We start from the raw sequence: 22,953 nt of genomic DNA, 5'->3' as shown, positions 1-22,953 counted from the left end.
CACTCAAGGGCCAGCTAGCTAGCACTGCTAGGCTGTAGAGCCAATCTCAAGGGGAAGCTAGCTAACACTGTTAGGCTGTAGAGCCCATCTCAAGGGGAAGCTAGCTAGCACTGCTAGGCTGTAGAGCCCATCTCAAGGGGAAGCTAGCTAGCACTGCTAGGCTGTAGTGCCCATCTCAAGGGGAAGCTAGCTAGCACTGCTAGGCTGTAGAGCCCATCTCGAAGCCACTGTTATGGAATGAGGCTGGAGCAATGACTTCTTCTGCCTCACTGCTCATCATTGCTGTTTGAACACATTCACCACATGACCCTGTGATAGAAGCCGGAGAGACTGCTCTCTTTGACAGCTCAAATATTACAAGTTCAACTCAAATGTAGGAGCCAAAAGTCAAAATAATGATTATAGTTCCAATGCATTGCTCAGTCACTTATACTTATGTGATTGTTGAGACCTATAATACAACACATCCTGAGCTGAAATAGACATTAGCACCACAGTAATATAATCTGGGAAGCCATGGGACACTCTGTAAAGTGGTAACAGTGGTTGGCCCCTGACAGCTGTGACATCCTGCACTGTATGGTTGATAATCTAGATGAATACTTCATTTAATCTGTCATAGCCGTAGCAATCCATCTGCCAGATCAAACATTAATTAGGCCTACACCCGGATGCTCATTTCTCCTTTGCCACACAATCTTAGGTTAGGATGAGAATAGTAAAATAATGCAAATAAGCTCTTACTAAAAAGCCAATTCAATTGCACATAAACAATTACTGTACATAACCAGCCAAGACTTAGACGTAATGCAGAAAAAATAACATCTTTATCTATTCTCTACGTTATCTCTCCTGGATGTTTAGCTAGTGTAATGTTGTCCATCCCTATTCTGGAGCTCAGCTCAGTTATGTACTGGAACTCAGCTTGATTCTCTCTGTGCAACTCAAATGTGTGTATACCAAAGATTCTACTCTCAGAGCACTGGGAATTGGGACACTGCGTTTTTGTGAGGCTGCGTGTATGTGGAATACTGCTGAATCTTTCTCCTCACAGTGTACCCTCTGTAATCAAGTGACTTTGTGAGCGCTTATCGGTAGTAAAAACTAAGTCTATTGGCAGAGCAATGAAGTTAGTTGACACAGAAGTGAAGTGACGTACCCCATCCTGTCTGGAGAAGAGGCTGAGGCAGTGGTTGAGATTAGAGTAGGTCTCACTGGACAGCTCACACACCTCCCTCATCTTCTGCAGCATCGCGGGTGGCAGCTCTGAGGGGACAAACAAGACCACAGGACATTGTAGTGGTGTTCTGAGAGAACAGTCAAATAGAGTTTGTAACGGTAACATCAAATTTACCACTAAAGCCTGGTCGGCTGAATTCAGAATACATTTAAAGGGCTATCGCTGCATCCTAGTCTTACCCTGAAGATGGGTCAATTGGTTTAGGCACAAGCTTCTATTGTAAGTGAAATACACTAAAAAGTGCAATTACATTTGACATTTATGCTATGAATGAGGGTATTGTACTACATGTCTGTGGAAATGGAGTTCCTATGAAAGAAAATGCTTTACGCTCTGCAAGTCCGTATTCCTTCACCAAGGAGAGGAATGCTCCAACCTCCTTCTCCAGCTTCAGGTGACAAGCTTCAGCTGACTGCCAGGGAGGAGGCGAAAGAAGAAAGAGGGGAAACACATGACCACCATACTTAAAGACATACTGCAACATTTGTATGTCTCTGCATGCAGTATGAAGGAAGTTAGAGGTAGTTTCACGAGCCAGTGCTAACTAGCGCTAGCGCAATAACTGGAAGTCTACAGGTACGTTAGGGTTTACTGTGAATTTTAAGGATCTTTAGCTTCCTCATTACATGTAAAAAAAAATATTTGAGAGAATAATACACAAATCTATTGCAGAAGGAGAATTTACATTTTCACCATGAGAGAGGTGAGGAGAGACCTCAAGAGAGAAATAGCAACAGTCAGATAAACAGGTTGTAGACTGGCATGTCACCTGTAGTGATTCCGCCAGCTCTCCCACACTCAACACTTCTTCCTCGTCCTCCTCGCTGCCCTGATCCTGAGAGCAGTAGTGTGTGCTGTAGGCAGAGTGTTCCTCCATAGCATCCATCCACCTCTGTAGGACAGAACAAACATGCACTCATCTGAGCTGCACGATGGATTTAAGTGTACTGTGCTGCTTCATATTCTGCTCTTAGGCTAATAAATTGGGCTCTCACATGACAGGAGGAAAAATAGGTTATGAGAATAGTGTCATTTGTTGTCTGCGAGTGTGTCAGAGTGTTTGTAGGTTTGTTCAAATGTAGGCTGTTTTTTTCTAACAGAAAAAATACATGCTTTTGTTCAAACAAAAAAAAGATGTTCCTTAGCTTACGAAAGCTATAGAACAAAAACAGAAGCAATGAAAAGCAGTATGGATAATATACAGTGCATTCGGAAAGTATTCAGACCCCTTCCCTTTTTCCAAATGTTGTTACGTTACAGCCTTATTCTAAAATGGATTAAATTAAAATGTTTTCCTCTTCAATCTACACACAATACCCCATCATGACAAAGTGAAAACAGTTTTTTTTTTTTGCACATTTATAAAAATACCTTATTTACATAAGTATTCAGACCCTTTGCTATGAGACTCGAAATTGAGCTCAGGTGCATCCTGTTTCCATTGATTATCCTTGAGCTGTTTATACAACTTGATTAGAGTCCACCTGTGGTAAACTCAATTGATTGGACATGATTTGAAAAGGCACACATCTGTCTATGTAAGGTCTCGCAGTTGACAGTGCATGTCAGAGCAAAAACCAAGCCTTGAGGTCGAAGGAATTGTCCTTAGAGCTCAGAGACAGGATTGTGTCGAGGCACAGATCTGGGGAAGGGTACCAAAATAATTCTGCAGCATTGAAGGTCCCCAAGAACACAGTCGCCTCAATCATTCTTAAATGGAAGAAGTTTGGAACCACCAAGATTCTTCCTAGAGCTGGCCGCCCGGCCAAACTGAGCAATCGGGGGAGAAGGGCCTTGGTCAGGGAGGTGACCAAGAACCCAATCTTCCAGAAGGACAACCATCTCTGCAGCACTCCACCAATTAGGCCTTTAGGGTAGAGTGGCCAGACGGAAGCCACTCCTCAGTAAAAGGCACATGACAGCACGCTTGGAGTTTTCCAAAAGGCACCTAAAGGACTCAGACCACGAGAAACAAGATTCTCTGGTCTGATGAAACCAAGATTGAACTCTTTGGCCAAGCATCACGTCTGGAGGAAACCTGCCACCATCCCTACGATGAAGCATGGTGGTGGCAGCATCATGCTGTGGGGATGTTTTTCAGCGGCAGGGACTGGGAGACTAGTCTGGATCGAGGGAAAGATGAACAGAGCAAAGTGTAGAGAGATCCTTGATGAAAACCTGCTCCAGAGCTCTCAGGACCTCAGACTGGGGCGAAGGTTCACCTTCCAACAGGACAACAACCCTAAGCACACAGCCAAGACAACACAGGAGTGGATTCGGGACAAGTCTCTGAATGTCCTTGAGTGGCCCAGCTAGAGCCCGGACTTGAAAATAGCTGTGCAGTGACGCTCCCCATCCAACCTGACAGAGCTTGAGAGGATCTCCAGAGAAGAATGGGAGAAACTCCCCAAATACAGGTGTACGAAGCTTGTAGCGTAATAAAGGCTGTAATCCATTTTAGAATAAGGCTGTAATGTAACAAAATGTGGAAAAAGTAAAGGGGTCTGAATACTTTCCGATTGCACTGTACAGTAATATTTCTGTAAAACAAACCAAATCTCACTTTTCTTGTTGCCTCAGGGTCATTCTTGGGGGACACTTTGAAATGATGCACACTGTCATCGAAGCACTTGAGGGTGAAAAAGCAGTGGTCTCTGGCTTTGATCTGAAAAAGAAAATAGTAAAACACAATGTCATATTCTACCCTAATATTCCAGTAAATACTGTCACCATGTTAAATCTGATGAGAGAACAAACAATCATGGCCTACCAAACAGTGGGCTTGGGTCAGGGGCTTACAGCCTTGTCTTCGGACATTGGCAGCTGCATCCAACCTTAGCAGGCAGAGAGAGAGACAATAGGTGTAAGAATCTAGTATGGGTCAAGGGTGTCCTTTAGCAGTTGAATCTAACTTAAGATTCACATCTGCTGTTGAAACTATTGTACCAATCATAGAACTTCAGGAAGAGGTTAAAATGACCAAGCTTGTGTCTAAAGAAGAAGAGAGAGCACCTACTGTTTAGAGTACCAGGACAGAACCCCATCTTGGAGGACCACCCAGTAGGAACGCCAGCCTAAAAACCGGGAACTCTGACAGAAGGTTCAGGACAGGAAGAGTTTGTGTTTATACGTCATCAGTCACATACATTAAAATGTTAGCAAGTGATAATAAGCTTTTCACTGTTGACAACATGACAGTGGAAATAGTGGAATCATCTGTAAACATCTGTACCTTCCAAAGGGCTCCTTCAAACATCTGGACATGGTGAGTCATACCCTTTGAGACACAGTTTAGAGACAGCAACCATTACAAATGTTTTCTCCAACAACATCATGTGCGGTCAAGTAAGACTTCAATAATTTTTGTACATAACAAATCACTTTAGCACTCACTTTATGAACATTGCCTTCCAGGATCTGCTTTATCTCTGTGTTGTTGGCGAGGTCAAACACAGTCTGATCTGTGCACAAGTCAGAGAAAAGGAATCATTATACAGAAAACTATAGCAGAAAACTGGCACTGATGTTAAAACAAACTTGAAACTTCTAAGCAACCCATCTCATATGCACCCTTTCATTCACTGACTGAGCCCATCTTTACCCTTCTTGTTCTTGATGTTGGGGCTAGCACCCTTCTTTAGCAGTTTCAGGGCACATAGCTTCTGACCACGGTAGGCAGCGCAGTGCAGTGGGGTGTTACCCAAGAGATCACAGCAGTTCATGTCTGGAGGCTTTTTCCTGTTAAGCTAAAACAAGAGTGACAAAAAGAGCCTGTTGGGTAAAAAGACAAAACCCTGAAGGATATGTTTCTTATCATACACTGAGAGAAAAGTTATTATTTTGAAATGGGTAAAGTAACAGATATTGTGTGAACCCAAACTTTGTATTGAACCTGAGTCAAGCGCTCACCAGCTGTGACAGGGTAGAAAGGTCTCCCTCTCTCGCTGCCTCCAAAAGCTCTTCTTCTAGTTTCCTCTCCTCTGTCCTCTCTGCCGCTGAATGGATTGAGAAATAATTCATGCCATTATCGACTCAAAGATTTGTAACAAACATTTTTACAAACACTGATTCAGGTGCTTCTTTTTGGCCAACATAAAATAAGTTGTTAAACTATTCTGAATATGTTGTGGACATATTACACAGTTATTAATGTGTTAAGGACATTCACTTACCTTCCAGCATACTTTTGATCTCCCCATTCTGAGTGACATCTTTAGGAATCTGTGCTGTTCCATTGATGACAGTGGCACATGCATCATAGCGTAACAGCAACATGACAACCTCCTGAACAATGCATGATTTAGTGAATGGTTGATTGAATGAGTGAATGAATAAATGCATGCATGCAGGAACACTCAACAATCAATATCAACAAGTCAAACATGCATATAAAATTAAGAATAAACTCAAATAAAGACAGACGTAATTTGTATTTTTTTTACAGTTTGGTACCTTTCTTCCGGTGAAGGCAGCTTTGTGCAGTGGTGTGTCTCCCACATTATTGGGCAAATTAACATCCGCTCCGGCCTGCAGGGAATATTCAACACACACGCATTAATTCTGCAAAAAAAATTGTTTAAACAATCATCCATCTCCTTATTAAAAATAAAGATGCTTCTTACAGTACCTTGAGTAATTCCTCCACCACAGCTCTGTGTCCAAAGTAACAGGCCAGGTGAAGAGGCGTCCATCCCAGGTTAGACTTACTCTTACCTGAGGACAGATTAGACACACTCACATTTCTGCAAAGCATTCCTATGTGTAGATAGAGAACAGTAACTGCAACCATCCTGCAGGATTATGCCCCTGGGCTTAAAGTTAGCTAAACAATTTTTCTAGACCAACAATCGAAATAGATTAGACACACTCAAATTCCTCAATACTGTAGTATACTAATGAAGAGCTTTGCTCATTCAAATAACTGACCAGCAGCAAGCAACTACTTCCAGTTGAAGTCGGAAGTTTACATACACCTTAGCCAAATACATTTAAACTCAGTTTTTCACAATTCCTGACATTTAATCCTAGTAAAAATTCCCTCTTAGGTCAGTTAGGATCACCACTTTATTTTAAGAATGTGAAATGTCAGAATAATAGTAGAGACAATTATTTATTTCAGCTTTTATTTCTTTCATCACATTCCCAGTGGGTCAGAAGTTTACATACACTCAATTAGTATTTGGTAGCATTGCCTTTAAATTGTTTAACTTGGGTCAAACGCTTCAGGTAGCCTTCCACAAGCTTCCCACAATAAGTTGGGTGAATTTTGGCCCATTCCTCCTGACAGAGCTGGTGTAACTGAGTCAGGTTTGTAGGCCTGTGTGTGTGTTTGTACAGATGAACGTGGTACCTTCAGGCGTTTGGAAATTGCTCCCAAGGATGAACCAGACTTGTGGAGGTCTACAATTTTTTTTCTGAGGTCTTGGCTGATTTCTTTTGATTTTCCCATGATGTCAAGCAAAGAGGCACTGAGTTTGAATGTAGGCCTTGAAATACATCCAAAGGTATGTCAATTAGCCTATCAGAAGCTTCTAAAGCCATGACATCATTTTCTGGAATTGTCCAAGCTGTTTAAAGGCATAGTCAACTTAGTGTATGTAAACTTCTGACCCACTGGAATTGTGATACAGTAAATTATAAGTGAAATCATCTGTCTGTAAACAATTGTTGGAAAAATTACTTGTGTCATGCACAAAGTAGATGTCCTAACCGACTTGCCAAAACTATGGTTTGTTAACAAGAAATTTGTGGAGTGGTTGAAAAACAAGTTTTAAATGACTCCAACCTAAGTGTATGTAAACTTCCGACTTCAACTGTACCTTTGCAGTTGATGTTGATGTTGGCTTCTTCTTTAATCTTGGACATGAGAAGCTTCTGGATGCCTGGAAGATCCCCATTCCTGGCATGACGCAGAAACTGGTCCTCTGGATCCAGATCCTCCATAGATAACTGAACAAGAAGAACAGATAGATAACTGAACAAGAAGTACAGAAAGAAGATCACAGTACTGAAAGACTGTCAGATTTAGGCTACTACTCCTAATACTGATATAAATTGCACATTCAACCAAACTGAAAATCAGATCTACTCTAGGACTAATTGAGTTCATACAGTAAATGAAAAATTGAAGGTGGTCAGTTTCACTTCTGTCAAATGTAGCATCTCTACAACAGTGCTTGAGGAAAATTCTTTATCTAGGCTTTTCCAGCAAGCAGAGAGCAGCACCATACACATTGTTACTCTCAAGACGCAAATAACTTTTGCTTTAAATCGTGGACTAAAATTAGCCTAGTTCGTCACTTGGATTGCAGTTGTAAAGCAAGATTAAAGTTGCCACATTTGGAAACATGTAGGCTACCTAATGCAATGTAAGGCCTATTTGGTCTAAAGGTAAGGAACATTTCTAAATGAAAAATGTCAGTGGAAATCACCTAAGAGGACAAGGAAACAACACAAATAGAAAAGGTTTCCGTCACCACACCAGCCCTGCAAGAAAAAACTTCAGCAGTTTCCTTATCGTACACCACAATTAACAATTATTAAGTAGCTCTGGATAAGAGCGTCTGCTAAATGACATAAATGTAAATGTAATGTCTGAGATTCCAAAAAATTAGCAGAAATGACTGTACAAAATAAATAATTCAAATACTAAGCTATATTGTATGCTCAAAAAATTTGGGAAATTATATTATTTTAAAAAGTACTATGTTTTTTTCTCAAAGGTAGGAGTCAAAATTGTTGACAGCCCTGTTTTCAATACCACAACTTGAAAGGATAACGGCACTGAACCTTTTTCTAAAATGTTTTATGAGTTGGAGAACACATTGGGAGGGATCTTATACAATTTCGCCATACAGATTCTTTCCAGATCCTTGATATCCTTTGTCTGCACTTATGGACTGCCCTCTTCAATTCAAACCACAGGTTTTCAATGGGGTTCAAGTCTGGAATATGAGATGGCTATTAACCATTTCTTTGTGCATTTTGATGAGTGCTTGGGGTTATTGTCTTGCTGGAAGATCCACTTGTGGCCAAGTTTCAGCCTCCCGGCAGAGGCAACCAGGTTTTTGGATAAAATGTCCTGGTACTGGGTAAAGTTCCTGATGCCATTGACCTTAACAAGGGCCCCAGGACCAGTGGAAGCAAAATAGCCCCATAACATCAAAGATCCACCACCACATTTTACAGTAGGTAGGCTTATAGGGTTGTTTTCTGCTCATGCATTCTCATTTCGACGCCAAATCCACCACTGGTGTGCGTGACCAAAGATCTCTATTTTCATGTCATCCAACAAATGTAAATGCCTGGAGTTTGCTAAATGGCATTGGCACTTGGATTGGAACTGGTGCTTTGGTCAGATTACATTAAAATAGAGCTCTTTGGCCACCCACACCAGTTGAGCGTTTGGCGTCAAAATGAGAATGCATAAGCAGAAAATAACCCCATAAGCCTACCTACTATTAAAATATGGTGGTGGATCTTTGATGTTATGGTGCCATTTTTAAATGGTTAATTGGCCACAAAAATCAACATTTTGCAATGGCCATCTCAGTCTCCGGACTTGAAACACATTGAAAAACTGGGGTTTGAATTGAACACGGTCTAAGATCCCTCCCAATGTGTTCTCCAACTCATAAAACATTTTAGAAAAAGGCTCAGTGCCGTTATCCTCGCAAGGTGAGGTATTGAAAACAGTGGAATAGTTTTGACCCTTACCTTTTAGAGATTTTTTTTTTTTTTACTTGTTAAACAAAATCTCTGTCTCTGAGCAAGTGTATTAATTAGTATAAAATAATATAATTTCCCTTTTTGCATACAATTTACCCATATTCTATAATCATTTTCACTCATCTTTATCAAGGGTGTCAATAATTTCAGAACCCACTACAGTATACAGGAATTCAGCAATCATGCTGCAGGTTAGGCCTCTAGGCTTACAGTTACGATTGAAGGTTCAACTAGTTTTCTAGACCAACAATGGAAAAAGAGAACTGTGTTATTTATTATTTATGTTATCCCCTGGTTTTGAGCAATCTCACCACCGGTAAATGTAACATTCTTGCAATTTAAAAAAAACATTGGCCTATCTTGTGACTTCCTTGATTGAACTGCAAGATTATGAGAAGCCATTACTCAGCAAAACTAAGTATGAAACTAAATAGCTGCTTCCAAATTCCCTGAAATTATCACAGGTGTTTGATAGACAAAACGCATAGAGGGGACAATTTGATTGGTGTAGCCAATGGGATGTATTTGGAATGTTTTTGACATTTACATCATTTAGCAGACGCTCATATCCAGTTATCTGAAATGTTTAGGCTACATCATCATGATGTTTGCAACAGGACACAAGACAGCCTGAAAAGACAAAATAGATATATTTGTGAACAACCATTCCTGCTGCTGAGAAAGATGAATTTCGTAATTGACAGAAATCGTGAATGCGCTTGAAAGGTCAAGGGATCGTGTTCAGTAGGGAGACAACGTTCTGGAATGAAGTGACACGTTGCGCCTACTAAACATCAAGACATGTAATGAAAGCTAAACAATTCAAAGAAAATCTAAATATGGACTAACCGTAAAAATCGTTCTGGGGGTGTCCTTCAGCCGGGGGATTGTTGTCGCATAGTCTTTGCTGCTGAATTTCTTCAGGAGTAGGCTAGGTTGCCATTGGCATGTGATTTTCTAATCCCTCGGTTGACACTCTTCCTGTTTTTGTGCGCTCGCGGGTGAAAGTGTTTTGCAATACGCCTAAACTAACTACATCACAAGTCAGATCAGCAGGCCACATAGTTGGGAAATGTATCAAGCATCATGCATTTCAGCCTTTCCTAACAACAACAGTTGATAAACGCCCATTGCGAGCGTGTGACCGACCTATGTTTACAGTGATCAGCTGATCAAAGGTATTCACGATGTGCACGCGCACTTGTCCCGGGTAAGTGTTGGATTATAAAAAAGGCTCCTCTGACTACATTCATTTCATATTATAACTACTGTACCCTACGTAAATCATAGACCTATAGCTACTCAAATTGTATTGCCTAGTACAACGCATGTGTTATTCTTCTGAGGTAGACTTACCATACGCTTCAATATTTTCCAATACAAGCTATTTATTAATTATCGACGTGAGTGATTATGGCATTTTACTTGAATAATTTGAATCCTTCCATTCCAAATGGTAAAATAAACTGTGCCCCGGAAGTGCAAGGTTGTAGTGTTTCTCGGTCACGCGCAGAGACTGTGTGCAAAGATGATCTATTATATTGACAAGATAGTCGAGTGACCGCTCTAACCACATATAGAACAAAGAGACACATATTTCACCGGATGTATAAATGTGAAGCGTTCCCTTGGCGTTTCCACTCACTATCAAATATGGTAGTGAGAGGAAGCCCAGTGGCCGGCAGTGGGAGAAGATTGAACGAGATGGATTTTGGCCTACATTCTGCAACTTTTCTTATCGATGACACATTTGATCTCAATACAGTTTTCTGTTGCTAAAACTAGAATATGTTATGAACAGACTGGACTGAGGTTTGTAGACTTTACCCTTTGCCAAAGTTTTTTTTTTTTTTTAATCGCGTTGTTTAGGAGTGCAAAGGCGAATTGAGCTATTGCACACCCTAACAGAAATATGCAAACGTTTGCTAGAACGCGCCAATAGGATCTCGCTAACTTGTGCTTGGCTCTGCCCACCTCCTTGCTTGTTCTGCCCACTATGACTCATTTGTTCTCAATGAAAACGACAGGCTTATCTTGGGTTAGTTATACAAATCTTTGCTCTAACAATGGAAACGCATGTCCTCAAATATGGACATCAGTGCACTTCCTATGCCTGTGATATGTGGTTGTCCCACAAAGCTATCTTAAGATGAATGCACTAACTGTAAGTCGCTCTGGGTAAGAGTTTCTGCTAAATGACAAAAAAATTAAAAAAATCAGGTCTGACTATTCTAGCCAATGAGAGGGCAGATACGCGTGTGAACAACAGGCACAACTCTAATATAAAGTCGTTTCCCCCCCCCCCCCCCAAAGTTGCCAAAATACCACGTGCGTCCGTCCACTCAGTGTATTCATAATGTGGGGATCTATTTTCTTACAACTAGATGTGATGCCTAGCTTAGAAAGAATACATTAATGATTAAACATAATAGGTTTGTGCTGTACTGATATAGATTGTTTAACATAACAAGCTGTGATTAATGTGAGGAACCGTTAGGGGGTAGGCTGAGACAGACTTGTGATTCACACAGACACACACACTGCCTCTTTGTTAAACCGCTCAAGGACAAAGTACTGCAACATGAAGAAGAAAACTATGTCTGAGGTTGCTGACTCGAGACAAGTTGTAAAGATAACAACTAATGCCCGGCAACAGTGAAGCGCCAAGGGGCTGGGACCAGCCTGTGCGCCATCGATAGGTTGGGTAAGTTTAAACCACACCCAGCCTCTACTCTGACAGGCCCAGCAGGGAGCGGGAACTATCTCTGTCAGAGTATTTAAAGAAGAACTTATAACAAAAGCTCAGTTCTCTGACTGCCCTGCGTGGTTTTTCAGTGGGCCCGTATATACGAACATCATATTTACCATTCAAGTGTTTGCATTAATTAAAATACTAGTCTATTTTAGAAGACGTGTATTGACCTCTTTTTGTTCCTATACCAGATTTGAATTGACGCAACTTAACAATTGGTGACCTCCGACGTGATCTGGTAGAGGGACTTCGCTGGATATCGTCCGGCCCATTGGACATCTCTGTCATTGGACGGTGTGTTTCACAAAGAGTCCGGACTACTAAAAACAGGTAAGCAGACACCTATTGTTATATGACTGAAGTTCTGCACATTGGCTTTATCCAAATTAATTTTGTGAAACACCTGTTTGATGTAAGTGACCCAAATTGTAACTGAATACCTGAATCATTATCAATTACATAAAACACTATGGTGTGACATGCAAACTTATGGTAAATGTGAGTGTTAAACCATGGTATTATAGAGTATTGTTCCACTGACACGTACCAGAGGGCTAGGTACGGCTAGGATCGGGGAAAATACTGAAGTCCCCAGGCTAGGACCACCAGGGGTGAGAACTGGGGGTATAGGGAATTATTGGCTTAAAAGTGTTGCACTACTGACACGTACCAGAGGGCTAGGTACGGCTAGGATCAGAGTGACACTTACAATTTTAGATAGTGTTGCACTACTGACACGTACCAGAGGGCTAGGTACGGCTAGGATCAGAGGGACACTTTAAAGTATAGGGTGTTGTATGAATGAGAGTGCGAATGATCCCAGTGTAATAAAAGAGTGTTTGCAGACGAAATACAAGAGTGAATGCGGGTTACTCAAATTAATAAACCTGTATACCGTGATAGAAAACTAATTAGGAGTTAAAGAAGTCTGTGGTTGTTTAAACTGTACAATTTGTGAATAACTATTGGGCCTGTGGTTGCTTAAACCGTATAATTTGTGAATGATAATTGAGAATAAATATACTAAGGTAGAGAAATTAAAATTAAACATATTAAAAGTGAGACATAAAATATTAAACCAAACATTTTAAATTGTTTAGATTAGAGATAAAAAGAAGGAAGTGTCGTGTACATTAACATGGCAGTGTCACACCCTGGTTCTGGGACTCAGTATGTTGAGCCAGGGTGTGTTCATTCATTGGGTGTATTTCTATGTTGGTATTTCTGTTGTGTTCATTTCTAGGTGTGACTGAGTGACTCCCAATCAGAGGCAACGAGTGTCAGCTGTTTGCTGGTTGTCTCTGATTGGGAGCCATATTTAAACTGTATGTTTTCCCTTGGGTGTTGTGGGTTTTTGTTCCGTGTCGGTATTGTTAACCGTGGACTTCACGAGTCGTGTTTTGTTTTGATAACTTTAATTAAATAAAGTCATGTTTGTTTCACACGCTGCGCCTTGGTCTACTCACTACGACGACGATCGTGACAGAAAAACCCACCATACAAAGACCAAGCAGCGTGTCCAGGAACACACGCAGGAGGTGACGCTGGTGGATGTCCTCCTCGGTTGGGGGCAGATTACCGAGGAGGAGGCCGTCCGGTACCGGAAGGCGATGAAGGGGGAGACCCAGGCAGGAGTGGAGAAGCGGCGTCAACCGGGCCGTGGTCGGAAAGGAGAGAGGCACCCCCAATAATTTTTTAGGGGGGGGCACACGGCATGGGCGACTGGGCAGCAGGAGGCTGCCACAGGGCGAATCGGGAGATTAAGAGAGGAGGCCACCGGCTTTTGGGGGCCAGAAGGCAGGTTGGCGGAGCCTGGATGGAGAGCAGAGCCAACTCCCCGTACTCAGGCATGGCAGCATGAGACTGGGCAGGTTCCGCGGTATGCGGAGATGCGCACTGTGCCGCGAGTGGTCCGGCATAGTCCGGTACGTCCTGTGCGAGCACCCCGCACGTGTTGTGCGAAGGTGGGCATGCAGCCAGGACGGAGTGTGCCGGCTCAGCGCTCGCGGCCTCCAGTGCCTCTCCTCGGTCCCGGATATCCTGCGCCAGTGTCACGTGCTGTTATGCCAGTACGGGTACACAGCCCTGTACGTCCTGTGCTGATGCCTCACACAGAGTGTGTGAAGGTAGGCATTCAGCCAGGACGGGTTGTGGCAGCTCTTCACTCCAGGTCTCCTATCCGTCTCCATAGCCCAGTCCGGCCTGTTCCTGCTCCACGCACCAAGCCTACGGGGTGCGTCGTCAGCCCAGCCCGGCCTGTCCCTGCTCCACGCACCAAACCTACGGTGTGCGTCGCCAGCCCTGCCCGGCCTGTTCCTGCTCCACGCACCAAACCTACGGTGTGCGTCGCCAGCCCAGCCCGGCCTGTTCCTGCTCCACGCACCCAACCTACGGTGTGCGTCGCCAGCCCTGCCCGGCCTGTTCCTGCTCCACGCACCAAACCTACGGTGTGCGTCGCCAGCCCGGCCTGTTCCTGCTCCACGCACCCAACCTACGGTGTGCGTCGCCAGCCCTGCCCGGCCTGTTCCTGCTCCACGCACCAAACCTACGGTGTGCGTCGCCAGCCCAGCCCGGCCTGTCCCTGCTCCACGCACCAAACCTACGGTGTGCGTCGCCAGCCCAGCCCGGCCTGTCCCTGCTCCACGCACCAAGCCTACGGGGTGCGTCGCCAGCCCAGCCCGGCCTGTCCCTGCTCCACGCACCAAGCCTACGGGGTGCGTCGCCAGCCCTGTCCGGCCTGTCCCTGCTCCACGCACCAAGCCTACGGTGTGCGTCGTCAGCCTGGTCCAGCCCGTTCCTGCCACTCGCACCAAGCCAGGGGTGCGAGTCGTCAGCCTGGTTCAGCCCGTTCCTGCCACTCGCACCAAGCCAGGGGTGCGAGTCGTCAGCCTGGGTCAGCCCGTTCCTGCTACTCGCACCAAGCCCGGGGTGCGAGTCGTCAGCCTGGTAAGACCGGTCAGCTGCTCCACAACGGAGCGTAAGCAATCCGCTCCGTCAATGTCCAGTCCAGATCCAGCCAGCGGGGTCAGACCGGACCAGGGGCGCTACGGGGGAATTATGGAAGGGTGGTGGTCAAGGCCGGAGCCAGAACCGCCGCCGAGGAGGTATGCCCGCCCAGCCCTCCCCTGTTTTGTTTAGTTGAGGCGCGGTCGCAGTCCGCGCCTTTAGGGGGGGGTACTGTCACACCCTGGTTCTGGGACTCAGTATGTTGAGCCAGGGTGTGTTCATTCATTGGGTGTATTTCTATGTTGGTATTTCTGTTGTGTTCATTTCTAGGTGTGACTGAGTGACTCCCAATCAGAGGCAACGAGTGTCAGCTGTTTGCTGGTTGTCTCTGATTGGGAGCCATATTTAAACTGTATGTTTTCCCTTGGGTGTTGTGGGTTTTTGTTCCGTGTCGGTATTGTTAACCGTGGACTTCACGAGTCGTGTTTTGTTTTGATAACTTTAATTAAATAAAGTCATGTTTGTTTCACACGCTGCGCCTTGGTCTACTCACTACGACGACGATCGTGACAGGCAGGACACACAGAGGCGGAGAGGGTGCTGAAAGTACTGAAATCCACCCTTGAAACAAACAGAGGAAAAGATGGAAAGGAGTGGAAACGAAGAGGAGAAAAATTATACAAAGAGTGGATAGAAGACGGTTGTATAATTGCAACGGACAGGATCCCAGGAGGTGGAGAACCTGGCAGAATATTAGAAACACTGAAAAGAAGAACTCAGAAAGCGGAAGGTGAATGGAAGAATGAAGGGGAGCCCCGCAAAGGCAAGAATAAAGATGCAATGGAGAAGGCGAGACTAAGGGAGCGGATCGGTCTGGCCATGCTTGAAAAATTGAAGAAAATGTGGGAGGAGAAAACAGGACAGAAGGAACGGACCCGTTTATACCCACCCCTACCAACAGCGCCACCACCATATGACGACCACCCAAAAACAATGGCTCCGGTTCTGGACATAGCGGGAAAAGTCCACTATCAACAAAGGACAGATGAGGAGGAAGAAGGAATGTGGGTCAGAAAGAGCGATATGACTGACAGAAGGGGAGACGTGGACATACTTCTAAAAGCTGCACAAGCACTAGAAAAAGGAGTGTCTGAACTGAGTAGAATCGAGGGAGAGACGGGGTTGAGAACATGTCCAGGTTACAGGAAGAAGAAAGTCGTATGAGCCTGACGGGTGATGGCGACAGGGGAGGCCTGGTGCTTGGTGGGGGGTGGACCCAGTCGGAGCAGAAGAACAGAGAAAGGGAGGACAGGGAGAGAGAAGAAAGGAAAAGGAAAGTGAAAATATTGGAAGAGGAAGTGAGAAGAGTTTTTCCAAGATGGCGTAGCAGTGCGGTCACTTTTATTTTTCGTCCTGTGTAAATATCCCGTTTCTTGTTTTTTTGTCTATATTTCTCAATTTTTTTACTTTCATTCTTTAACTAAATATACTTTCCTGCAACCCGCCTCACCCAACGTGGAAAGGATTCTATTATTTCTTTATAACTTTCATCAAGAACCGTAAGCTGAAAATAGTGGCTACCTGTTATTAGTCACCGTTAGCGTCTTCACCATTGTCCGTGGCCTACACTATCCACCAGCCAGCTCTAGCTAGCCTGGACAATTCGTCGGCCAGTCTGCACAGCGTGCTATCGACCCAGCGTGCTATCGACCCAGAGCTTATTGGACTTTCTGCCGGAATCACTGGACCCTAGCGCCGGATCATCACAACCAGCTAGCTAGCTGCAACCTGTTGTTGGCTGATTACCATTACCATTGCCCTATAGCAAGCACCAGTTAGCCTTGAGCTAGCCTCAGGCCCATCTCCCGGCTATCTACCTCTCTGTCAACCGGACGGGACCTCCTAGTGTTGACACTGAGCCCCGCCGATCCAACACGACTGGTTTGCCGACGAAATAGTCTGATGTGGTTTCAACAGGCTTCCCGTTGCGACGACCACGAAGATCCATCTGCCAGCCCCGGCCCGCTAGCACACGCAAACCACAACTGTGCTCCCTGCTAGCTGTGCTGAAGCACCAATTTGAACTGCTCTCGGACTCACATATTGCTGTTCACTGGACCTTATGATCACTCAGCTGCACAGCTGATGCCTGCTGGACTGTTCCTTTACACGGTACTCTGTCCTGTTTATTCTGTTTAGTCTTAGCCCAAACGTTATCGCTATTTCCAGTTGTGTCTTAGCTCTCTCTAATAACACATGTGACTGCTTTATGCCTCTCTCCCATGTCAATTATGCCTTGCCTATTGCTGTTTGGGTTAGTTCTTATTATACAATTTCAATGTAGAACCCCTAGTCCCTCTCAAACTGCCTCATATAGTTCCTTTGTTCCTCCCCCCATACACGCCGAGACCGGCTCAATCGATGCCTCCAATGACGCTATCTCTTTCATTGTTACCCAACGCTTAGGGTTACCTGAACTGTACTCATATCCTTCCATATCCTTTTCTGTACATAATGCCCTGAATCTTTTCTACAACGCCCGGAGAACTACCCGCTTTATTCTATGTACCCAACGCACTAGAAGACCAGTTCTTAAAGCCTTTAGTCGTATCCTTATTCTAGTCCTCCTCTGTTCCTCTGGTGATGTAGAGGCTAACCCAGGCCCTGCAGCCCCCAGTATCACTCCTACTCCCCAGGAGCTATCATTTGTTGACTTCTGTAACCGTAAAAGTATTGGTTTTCTGCACATAAATATCAGAAGCCTCCTTCCTAAGTTTGAGTTATTCACTGCGTTAGCACACTCCGCCAACCCTGATGTTCTAGCAGTGTCTGAATCCTGGCTTAGGAAGGCCACCAAAAATTCTGAAATTTCCATCCCCAACTATAACATTTTCCGTCTAGATAGAACTGCCAAAGGGGGTGGAGTTGCAATCTACTGTAGAGATAGCCTGCAGAGCTCCATCATACTATCCAGGTCTGTGCCCAAACAGTTTGAGCTTCTACTTCTAAAAATCCACCTTTCCAGAAATAAATCTCTCACTGTTGCCGCTTGCTACAGACCCCCCTCAGCCCCCAGCTGTGCCCTGGACACCATATGTGAATTGATTGCCCCCCATCTATCCTCAGAGTTCGTACTGCTTGGTGACCTAAATTGGGATATGCTTAACACCCCGGCCATCCTACAATCTAAACTAGATGCCCTCAATCTCACACAAATTATCAACGAACCTACCAGGTACAACCCTAAATCCGTAAACATGGGTACCCTCATAGATATCATCCTGACTAACTTACCCTCTAAATACACCTCCGCTGTCTTCAACCAGGATCTCAGCGATCACTGCCTTATTGCCTGCGTCCGTAACGGGTCCGCGGTCAAACGACCACCCCTCATCACTGTCAAACGCTCCCAAAAACACTTCAGCGAGCAGGCCTTCCTAATTGACCTGGCCCAGGTATCCTGGATGGATATAGATCTCATTCCGTCAGTAGAGGATGCCTGGTTGTTCTTTAAAAGTAATTTCCTCTCAATCTTAAATAGACATGCCCCATTCAAAAAATACAGAACTAAGAACAGATATAGCCCCTGGTTCTCCTCAGACTTGACTGCCCTTGACCAGCACAAAAACATCCTGTGGCGTACTGCATTAGCATCAAATAGCCCCCGTGATATGCAACTTTTCAGGGAAGTTAGGAACCAATATACACAAGCAGTTAGGAAAGCAAAGGCTAACTTTTTCAAACAGAAATTTGCATCCTGTAGCACTAACTCCAAAAAGTTTTGGGACACTGTAAAGTCCATGGAAAATAAGAGCACTTCCTCCCAGCTGCCCACTGCACTGAGGCTAGGAAACACTATCACCACCGATAAATCTACAATAATCGAGAATTTCAACAAGCATTTTGCTACGGCTGGCCATGCTTTCCACCTGGCTACCACTACCCCGGCCACCAGCTCTGCACCCTCCGCTGCAACTTGCCCATGCCCCCCCCCGCTTCTCCTTCACACAAATCCAGACAGCTGATGTTCTAAAAGAGCTGCAAAATCTGGACCCCTACAAATCATCTGGGCTAGACAATCTGGACCCTTTCTTTCTAAAACTAGCCGCCGAAATTGTCGCAACCCCTATTACTAGCCTGTTCAACCTCTCTTTCGTAACGTCTGAGATCCCCAGAGATTGGAAAGCTGCCGCGGTCATCCCCCTCTTCAAAGGGGGTGACACTCTAGATCCAAACTGTTACAGACCCATTTGCTACAGCCTGTCAACTATGCCTCTGCCTATCCCTGTTCTCTCCTCTCTGCACAGGCTACACAAACGCACCACACCGCGTGGCTGCTGCCTCTCTAACCTGGTGGTCCCTGCACGCACCACCCACGTGGAGTTCCAGGTCGCAGGCAGCCTCTGGAACTGCCGTTCTGCTGCCAACAAAGCTGACTTCATCCCAGCCTATGCCAACCTCCAGTCCCTCGACTTCCTGGCGCTGACGGAAACATGGATCACCACTGAAAACACTGCTACTCCTACTGCTCTCTCCTCGTCTGACCATGTGTTCTCGCATACCCCGAGAGCATCTGGTCAGAGGGGTGGTGGTACAGGAATCCTCATCTCTCCCAAGTGGACATTCTCAATTTTTCCCCTAACCCATCTGTCTATCTCCTCATTTGAATTCCATGCTGTCACAGTCACTAGCCCATTTAAGCTTAATATCCTTGTCATCTATCGCCCTCCAGGTTCCCTTGGAGAGTTCATCAATGAGCTTGACGCCTTGATAAGTTCCTTCCCTGAGGATGGCTCACCCCTCACAGTTTTGGGGGATTTCAACCTCCCTATGTCCACATTTGACTCATTTCTCTCTGCCTCCTTCTTTCCACTCCTCTCCTCTTTTGACCTCACCCTCTCACCGTCCCCCCCTACTCACAAGGCAGGCAATACGCTTGACCTCATCTTCACTAGATGCTGCTCCTCTACTAATCTCACTGCAACTCCCCTCCATGTCTCCGACCACTACTTTGTTTCCTTTTCTCTCTCACTCTCCTCCCACACTACTCACTCTGCCCCTACACAGATGGTAATGCGCCGCCGCAACCTTCGCTCTCTCTCTCCCACTACTCTCTCCTCTTCCATCCTATCATCTCTTCCCTCTGCTCAATCCTTCTCCCTCCAATCTCCTGATTCTGCCTCCTCAACCCTCCTCTCCTCCCTTTCTTTATCCTTTGACTCTCTGTGTCCCCTATCCTCCCGGCCGGCTCGGTCCTCCCCTCCAGCTCCGTGGCTTGATGACTCATTGCGAGCTCACAGAACAGAGCTCCGGGCAGCGGAGCGGAAATGGAAGAAAACTAAACTCCCTGCCGACCTGGCATCTTTTCACTCCCTCCTCTCTACATTTTCTTCATCTGTTTCTGCTGCTAAGGCCACCTTCTACCACTCTAAATTCCAAGCATCTGCCTCTAACCCTAGGAAGCTCTTTGCCACATTTTCCTCCCTCCTGAATCCTCCCCCCCCCCCCCCCCCCCCTCCTCTCTCTCTGTGGATGACTTCGTCAACCACTTTGAAAAGAAGGTTGACGACATCCGATCCTCGTTTGTTAAGTCTAATGACACTGCTGGTCCTGCTCACACTGCCCTACCCTATGCTTTGACTTCTTTCTCCCCTCTCTCTCCAGATAAAATCCTGCGACTTGTGACTGCAGGCCGCCCAACAACCTGCCCGCTTGACCCCATCCCCTCCTCCCTTCTCCAGACCATCTCCGGTGACCTTCTCCCCTACCTCACCTCGCTGATCAACTCATCCTTGACCGCTGGCCATGTCCCTTCCGTCTTCAAGAGAGCGAGAGTTGCTCCCCTTCTCAAAAAACCAACACTCGACCCCACTGATGTCAACAACTACAGACCAGTATCCCTTCTTTCTTTTCTTTCCAAAACTATTGAGCGTGCCGTCTTTAGCCAACTCTCTTGCTATCTCTCTCAGAATGACCTTCTTGATCCAAACCAATCAGGTTTCAGGACTGGTCATTCAACTGAGACTGCTCTTCTCTGTGTCACGGAGACTCTCCGCACTGCTAAAGCTAACTCTCTCTCCTCTGCTCTTGTCCTTCTAGACCTGTCTGCTGCCTTTCATACTGTGAACCATCAGATCCTCCTCTCCACCCTCTCCGAGCTGGGCATCTCCGGCGCGGCTCACTCCTGGATTGCGTCCTACCTGACCGGTCGCTCCTACCAAGTGGCGTGGCGGGAAGCTGTCTCCGCACCACGTGCTCTCACCACTGGTGTCCCCCAGGGCTCGGTTCTAGGCCCTCTCCTTTTCTCCCTATACACCAAGTCACTTGGCTCTGTCATATCCTCACATGGCCTTTCCTATCATTGCTACGCTGACGATACACAACTAATCTTCTCCTTTCCCCCTTCTGATAACCAGGTGGCGAATCGCATCTCTGCATGTCTGGCAGACATATCAGTATGGATGACGGATCACCACCTCAAGCTGAACCCTGGCAAGACGGAGCTGCTCTTCCTCCCGGGGAAGGACTGCCCGTTCCATGATCTCGCCATCACGGTTGACAACTCCGCTGTGTCCTCCTCCCAGAGTGCGAAGAGCCTAGGCGTGACCCTGGACAACACCCTGTCGTTCTCCGCCAACATCAAGGCGGTGACCCGCTCCTGCAGGTTCATGCTCTACAACATTCGGAGAGTGCGACCCTGCCTTACACAGGAAGCGGCGCAGGTCCTGGTCCAGGCACTTGTCATCTCCCGTCTGGACTACTGCAACTCGCTGTTGGCTGGCCTCCCTGCCTGTGCCATTAAACCCCTACAACTCATCCAGAATGCCGCAGCCCGTCTGGTGTTCAACCTTCCCAAGTTCTCTCACGTCACCCCCCTCCTCCGCACACTCCACTGGCTTCCAGTTGAAGCTCGCATCCGCTACAAGACCATGGTGCTTGCCTATGGAGCAGTGAGGGGAACGGCACCTCTGTACCTTCAGGCTCTGATCAGTCCCTACACCCAAACGAGGGCATTGCGTTCATCCACCTCTGGCCTGCTGGCTCCCCTTCCTCTGCGGAAGCATAGCTCCCGCTCAGCCCAGTCAAAACTGTTCGCTGCTCTGGCACCCCAATGGTGGAACAAGCTCCCTCACGACGCCAGGACAGCGGAGTCACTCACCACCTTCCGGAGACATTTGAAACCCCACCTCTTTAAGGAATACCTGGGATAGGATAAAGTATTCCTTCTAACCCCCCCCCCCAAATTGTAAAGTGGTTATCCCACTGGCTATAGGGTGAACGCACCAATTTGTGAGTCGCTCTGGCTAAGAGCGTCTGCTAAATGACGTTAATGTGCCCTTGAGCAAGGCACTTAACCCTAATTGCTCCTGTAAGTCGCTCTGGATAAGAGCGTCTGCTAAATGACTAAAATGTAAATGTAAATGTAAATATCCATCCTGCCCTGCCTTTCAAAAGTTTTTGAAAGCCAAGTCAACAAACAGATCACCGACCATTTCGAATGCCACCGTACCTTCTCCGCTATGCAATCCGGTTTCCGAGCTGGTCATGGGTGCACTTCAGCCACGCTCAAGGTCCTAAATGATATTATAACCGCGATCGATAATAGACAGTACTGTGCAGCCGTTTTCATTGACCTGGCCAAGGCTTTCGACTCTGTCAACCACCGCATTCTTATTGGCAGACTAAATAGCCTTGGTTTCTCAAATGACTGCCTCGCCTGGTTCACCAACTACTTCTCAGATAGAGTTCAATGTGTCAAATCGGAGGGCCTGTTGTCTGGACCTATGGCAGTCTCTATGGGGGTGCCACAGGGTTCAATTCTTGGGCCAACTCTTTTCTCTGTGTATATCAATGACGTCGCTCTTGCTGCTGGTGACTCTCAGATCCACCTCTACGCAGACGACACCATTTTGTATACATCTGGCCCTTCATTGGACACTGTGTTAACAAACCTCCAAACGAGCTTCAATTCCATACAACACTCCTTCAGTAGCCTCCAACTGCTCTTAAACACTAGTAAAACTAAATGCATGCTCTTCAACCGAACGCTGCTTGCACCCGCCCACCCGACTAGAATCACTACTCTAGACGGGTCTGACCTAGAGTATGTGGACAACTACAAATATCTAGGTGTCTGGTTAGACTGTAAACTCTCCTTCCAGACTCACATTAAGAATCTCCAATCCAAAGTTAAATCTAGAATCGGTTTCCTATTTAGCAACAAAGCCTCCTTCACTCATGCTGCCAAACATGCCCTCGTAAAACTGACTATCCTACCGATCCTTGA

At 45.8% G+C, this 22,953-nt stretch overlaps 1 protein-coding gene across 4 annotated transcripts in view; it reads right to left on the bottom strand.

Moving 5' to 3' along the window:
• The window catches only part of osbpl1a (oxysterol binding protein-like 1A), a 49,509-nt gene that overhangs the window by 14,910 nt on the left and 11,646 nt on the right, over positions 1-22,953 (bottom strand). For 2 of the 4 annotated variants that reach the window (XM_084164186.1, XM_084164187.1), the window contains exons 1-15: positions 9,818-10,398; positions 7,060-7,189; positions 5,868-5,953; positions 5,693-5,767; positions 5,413-5,524; positions 5,150-5,235; positions 4,842-4,986; positions 4,634-4,701; positions 4,473-4,517; positions 4,257-4,330; positions 4,011-4,074; positions 3,804-3,905; positions 2,010-2,132; positions 1,571-1,652; positions 1,160-1,266 (exon numbers count right to left, since the gene is read on the bottom strand). In XM_084164186.1, the coding sequence (XP_084020312.1) occupies positions 1,160-1,266; positions 1,571-1,652; positions 2,010-2,132; positions 3,804-3,905; positions 4,011-4,074; positions 4,257-4,330; positions 4,473-4,517; positions 4,634-4,701; positions 4,842-4,986; positions 5,150-5,235; positions 5,413-5,524; positions 5,693-5,767; positions 5,868-5,953; positions 7,060-7,183 (1,293 nt within the window). In that variant the 5' untranslated portion in view covers positions 7,184-7,189; positions 9,818-10,398. Of the gene's footprint in view, positions 1-1,159; positions 1,267-1,570; positions 1,653-2,009; positions 2,133-3,803; positions 3,906-4,010; positions 4,075-4,256; positions 4,331-4,472; positions 4,518-4,633; positions 4,702-4,841; positions 5,012-5,149; positions 5,236-5,412; positions 5,525-5,692; positions 5,768-5,867; positions 5,954-7,059; positions 7,190-9,817; positions 10,399-22,953 lie in introns of those variants that run through there. The other 2 variants (XM_084164188.1, XM_084164189.1) reach the window with 2 other exon arrangements.

This window comes from Coregonus lavaretus, assembly GCF_964263955.1.
Source record: "Coregonus lavaretus genome assembly, chromosome: 6".
NCBI lineage: Eukaryota > Metazoa > Chordata > Actinopteri > Salmoniformes > Salmonidae > Coregonus > Coregonus lavaretus.
This window is presented reverse-complemented; position numbering and strand designations above follow the sequence as displayed.